Source organism: Eptatretus burgeri, chromosome 3 (assembly GCF_056783735.1).
Source record: "Eptatretus burgeri isolate ZD-2024b chromosome 3, Ebu_testis_v1, whole genome shotgun sequence".
Taxonomy (NCBI): Eukaryota; Metazoa; Chordata; class Myxini; order Myxiniformes; family Myxinidae; genus Eptatretus; species Eptatretus burgeri.
The window spans coordinates 40,605,122-40,611,121 of NC_140963.1; the positions used below are offsets into that span (position 1 = coordinate 40,605,122).

The 6,000-nt window shown below is 42.0% G+C and overlaps 1 protein-coding gene across 5 annotated transcripts in view; it reads right to left on the reverse strand.

Moving 5' to 3' along the window:
- Positions 1-6,000, reverse strand: part of LOC147029751 (secretion-regulating guanine nucleotide exchange factor-like) — a 230,893-nt gene that overhangs the window by 40,384 nt on the left and 184,509 nt on the right. Inside the window, exon 11 of one of the 5 annotated variants that reach the window (XM_085873054.1) lies at positions 1,758-3,820. The exons of the other annotated variants lie outside the window; for them this stretch is intronic. Coding sequence (XP_085729180.1) covers positions 3,670-3,820 — 151 coding nt within the window. The 3' untranslated portion in view covers positions 1,758-3,669. Of the gene's footprint in view, positions 1-1,757; positions 3,821-6,000 lie in introns of those variants that run through there. 5 annotated transcript variants of the gene reach the window in all.

Consider the following 6,000-nt stretch of genomic DNA (forward strand, 5'->3'; position numbering starts at 1 on the left):
GGTGGACAAGATAGATACAAGAAGAAACTGTCAGGCGTGAAAACTGGAAACTTGGAACCAGGAGGGATTGGGGTAGAGGGAGGATGAACGAGGGCAGAAAAGATCATGGTTTTGGATTGGGAAGGATCTGAGGTGGTTGTGAACAGTGGGTCTTGAAGACCTGGTGAGAAGAATGAGATTGAAGGGAATGTGGAAGTTGGTTCCACATGTGGGGATAAAAGAGGAACAAATTAGTGGCTGTGAGCAGTAATCCTGGATTTAGGTAGTTTCACCTGAAGGGGGTTGATGGTGGACTGTGGGTGCCCTGCAGAAACCTGGGGGGTGGGGGCAGGAGAACAAAGGATGGAAAGAGCAGAGGGTACAAGATCAGAGAGGAGGCGGTAGAAGACAGAGAGACCACCAACCTGTCTGCGATGGTGAAGCGATAGGCCCATAGACTCGGCTTCTTTGCAGGAGATTCCAATATAATCTTGAAGGTCTTGTTGTCCACAGCATTAAGCTGAGCAAGATGTGAGGCAGGGGAGCCAGGTCAGCCAGCCCAGAGAGGAGGGTAGATAGGAGTTCAGGTGCATCGGCAGAAACTGACATATACAATTTTCCTCCCCCTCCTCCCCCGAATCAATGAACGCACTCAAGAATACCTCGAATGCGAGGCTTGTGTTAGTAGTTGTCACACAACTGTTTGTAATCGTACACAATGGTATTATCATAGTGCATATTAAACAAAAGGGATGACAATAGTGAGAGGAAAGGCTCCAGTTTCCTGCCTGACTTTTACCGGTAATCGGCAGGTGGGGCGTGTTGACATTGTAAAATGAGATGGGTACATGTTGTCTGGCTTATTTATGTTGCTTTGATGATCCACCAAGCACCAAACTAGAGATAAGCAAGCTACCCTGTAAAGTGTCGTACATCTTTTTTTATTTTAAAATTACAATTGTCTTGCAATTTGTGTAAAACAAAATAAACAATTATTATCAGAACAAATTAATAATTTCCAGCTGATGAGAGCAAAATCTGTAAGTTGCCAGCAACTTCTCGTCGTTCACATTTCGTCTTGAAAATCCACCAAAAGTTTATACAACTACACCGTACATTAAAAGTGCAGCCACTCATCCAGCATTTCATGAGAAAAACACCCCCTCCATTTACTTGGACGTCATCATCATCAAAAGAACATTCTGCTCGAGACTGATCTAACTTTTGGAGTTCATACTAAGAAGGGCCTATAATGAGAACAATGGATGAAATCAACAGGCTGTTGATTATGGTACAGTATACTAACCACCATGGGAAACAAGGAGACGCTGATGTTTCGTGAATTAGCCCTTCATCGGAACAAAACATTCATAGGAAGGTTAACCCATGTGCCAACCTTTTTTGCTCTGAGGGTATGCTAACCTGAAAACCTTTTTTGCTGGAGGGTGAAGGGTTAACACCTGAAATGTCAGCTCTTTCTTGCAATGCACGTCGGTCAACATACCTTGAGCAATGGTCTATTGATGTCATCCATTATCCTAACTGTCCTTCGACACAGATCGACACTTGCCTCCACTAGCAAAACTAGTTCTTCATCCTAAAATAAGAACACTTGGGAAAATAACTATATCTGTATATGTATGTGTGTGTGTGTGTGTGTATATATATATATATATATATATATATATATATATATATATATATATATATATATATATATATATATATATATATATATATATATATATATATATATATATATATATATATCCAAATAAATCAATAACCCTTGCACTCAACGAGTGTCTGCACCCATAAGCACATTGTTCCATCACAACAACCCGGACAATCGTCAAACTGATTTGATATATCTACTTATTGGAAGAAAATATGCCAGGAAGACGTTCATCAGTTGAGCGAAGTACTGAAAATCACAACCATAGATTCAAATCTCATGGAAGCAACCTTCAAATCACATTTAACTTGTACGACTAGACTCAGCGGCAAAAAGGTTCGATTATCCGGTCCAAGTCTGGGAAGTCGGCAGTTCAATTCTGACTCTGGCCGAGTTGTACCAAAGACTAAACACAGGGGCAATACCCCTGGGTGCTCACCTGGAAGTGACTGGATAAGATAACCAGGGAACCACTGGTAGGCATGGATGACCCACAAAATATTTAACGGAGAAGAAAGTAAATTCCTATAGATTTTTTTTTTAATGCCGTGAACAAACTTTAAGCCATCACAGGTGATGAAAGGCAGCGGTCAAGCTTCAGCGGAATTGTGTGTGCAGTTTCTGAGAAGAAAGCGAATACCCCTTTTGGGGAGCAACCCCCCTGTAGACACCTTTTATCCCCGATTTTGTTTAATGGTGGGAACAACCTTTGGTTACAACACGGGTGATGAAGGTTGCGGTGAAGTTTCATCAAAACCGTCTGTGTAGTTTCGGAGAACAAAGAAAATACATATTTTGGGGGGGGCAATCCCACCGTAGACCCCTTTAGACCTCGAAATTGTTCATGGCATGAACACGCGTTGGTGCATCACAGGTGATCAAGGCTGTGGTCAAGTTTCATCGAAGTTGTTCGTGTAGTTTCGGAGAAGAAAGCAAATCAATATTTTGTGGGGCAACCTCCCCTACACCGCCATAGACTCAGATTTTTCTGATGTCATGAACAAACTTTGGTGCACCATGGGTAATGAAGGTTGCAGTCGAGGTTCATCAGAATTGTCTGTCGTTTCTGAGAACAAAGCAAATATCTCTTTGGGGGAGGGGGGGGATCAACCTCCACAAAAACTCCCTCTGTCGACCACCTCAGACCCCAATTTTTTTAATGTCATGAACAAACTTTGGTACATCATGGGTGTTGAAGGTTGTGGTCAAGTTTCATCGAAATCATATGTGTAGTTTCAGAGAAGAAGTTGAAAGTATTTGCGGACAGACGGATGTACGGACGATGTGCAATCCCATAAGTTCCCAAGAACTACGTTCCAAGTGAGCTAATAGTACAACAACACAAATAAAGTTAGTCCATTGTTCTCTCTCTATTATGTGACTGGGATGACAGAACTTTTGGGATGATCCTCATATTAAATGTGGGAAAAGGACAATGAGACGATCGTGTTTTACGTGAATTATACACAAGGATGCCAGAAGAAAATTGACAAATTAGCAGTGTACACGGGATACAAGCCTGGAGATTTCATCATCGTGAGCCAAGTGCCCATAAGATGTCAATGTTCAACAGATCCATCCAAAAGCTACCTTGCGATTACGTTTTCGGTGTTGAAATATCACACGGAATTCGTTCAAACTTCCAACTGACGGAAAGCTCAATGACCTGAAAAAATTAAGGTTGGGGTTCAAAATCCAGACCCAGACATTATGGAGCCGAGCATGCTCCAGCTGCAACATCCAGCCCCCTTTTTGTGATGTCATTAAGGAACATTAGTTGTGCAGTGTACAGTGACGGATGTGAATCATTGTAACATCAGCCAGAAGTGCTTGCAGCAGCAGAAACCAGAGACAGGCCCGGGGCAACTCCACACGTTGACATCGTTAAACAACATCAGTTACATAAGAGTGGGTTTACTTACCATTGCCCTTTTGGTTGAGGATTCTCTATTTTAAGTAAGTCATAAATCATTCATTTTAACCATGGAATGTTAATCCAAATGGTAATGCCACAACTAAATGCACAGTGAAACTACAGTTGGGCCATAACGCCAGACTGGCTTTGATGCACCACCACCATCGCAGCTCTGAAGTGTACCAGTATGGCAACCGTTCCAACATTCCACTGCGTCCTTTAAGGGCAGGTACGACAGTGTCTTTGAAAGTCTGCATGACCAGACGAGATGCTCAATTAAACACAATTTTAATCCACTCGAGGACATCTTGGAATTCTGCTCAAGGGCAAAGGTTAACGGAGAACAACCCACAATGGAATCTGCATTTGCTCTGAAGGAGGAATGACACAATACTTATACTATGCTCAATATCTACCAACATTTAGCACAAAATGTTCGTAACACAGACTTAATGAAAATGCAAATTAGGAACTCAGCAAATATTTCCTTCCTGTCCCAACACTTTTGCCAATAGAATGCAGTATATAAGGTCCTGCCATGAGCTTTGGAACTGATGAGGCAAAAAGGGTATTAAAGACAAATAATTTTGCAATAAAAATGTTCTTGGTTTCAAAATATTAAATGTCAAAGCTGTTTAAACAATCAACATACTCAAATTGCTGGGACTATTTGCCAAAGCACAAGCGATTCCATCTTTGATTTCAACATCACATGACCAAAATGACCGTGTTTATTGAAATTTATGGCACGTCACAAAAAACCAACGTAGCAATTGTTTTTCATTAAAATGCAAAGATCTGGCAAATCAGCAGAAGCTGATTGTTTTTTATTTATTTATTTATTTATTTATATATATATATATATTTTGTGTACAAAGTCAAGGCTCGTGGAAGCGCTAGAACACTGAATGGATCAGGACTCAACAGAACAAAAGGAACAGTAGAAAGAGGGGGGGGCGAAACACCAGCAGCAGCGTTTTGGACAATAGAGGTGACTTGGACAATTAAGGGATGTGGGGAGGAATGTGAGGGTAGGGGAGGACGCATAGGGTGAACAAGATGGGAACAGAAGCAAACTCTCAGGAAGGAAAAAAAAAAAAGGGAAATTCTGGAGGAGGTGGGCTTGGGGCAGAGGAGAGCAGAAGATGAGAGGTAGTCTCCAGGGGTGGAAAAAAAAGTCAGTTTTTATTTTTATTTTTTTCGTTAATCACATCGACATCATTTCATTATATTGTGCAGTGAAATAAATAAACACAAGTTATGTTTAACATACTCAGGTACTTCAATGCAACCTAATGTACAGTAGGTGCTAAATACTCCACATTGGCAAAAATCATTTTGTGGGAAAGGGGTAATCTGTTCAATGCTTTCAGGGTGTGAAAGTGGGCGTGCTGCTACAACTTGTGCGTGTGCATGCGCACACACGCACACAGCTCGATTCAACACTCAGGAAACTGAAGACTGGACAGGACCCAGGACTTGAATGAGTCTTTGGGCCATCGATTCGATAAAAATAGATTTCACCTCGTTGGAAATTTAATTATAAACATAAACATCTCCTTCAAAAGAGGGGTTCAATTAAACCTTAACACTCCTCCGCAGCTTTCTCACCTTACCACCTCTCTTCGGGTTTTCCTCTGCTCTTTAATCCCTCAATCCCTCCTGAGTTCTTCCAGGATGCATACGTTCTTACAGTTGCCCCCTCATTGTGAAAATCTCCAAATCCTAGCCAAATGCTCAACTCTACTCCTTTGTTCGTATTTTTTCTCCCACTTCTGGAATCACCATCCTCACTCTGTTCAACCGCACTCTTCCCTCCAGGTCTTCAAGTTGGCGGGACACCACCATTGCATGTCATCTATTCCTACACATTGATCTTTTATATACCCTCATTAATCCTCCCCAACAACTTGCAGGTTGCTCGATAATAATCATCACTACCACCCCACCCCTTTCTCATGTTCATTTGTCAAACTAATCTATGTGTGACTCGTCAGCCCAAAGGCGTCCCAATCCCATTCCCATCAGAGCTACGAGTTTGACTGATCTTCCCAAACAACAAATATTCATCGGTTTTTTTTTGTGTATCATGTCGAGGTTTGTATGAGAGCTAAGACACAGAACGTACAACAAGGGGAGCTGAAGACAAGAGGGGCGGGAGAGGGAAGGATGAAACAGTGGGGAACAGAGACATTAGGAGATCAGTGGAAGGGAGAGGGATGGGCTGGGGTACACGGGATAAATAAGATGGACACCAAAGAGACTTTCAGGACCTTACACGACAGGGAACTTTCAGGAAGGAAAGCAGGGAATTTGAAGGAGGTGGGTTTGGGGCAGATTAGGGGTGGAAAAAAGATTGAGGATTTGGATGTGGGAAGACAAGAGATGGTGGTGAACAACTGTTTTGAAGACCTGGAGGGAAGAGTGGGAT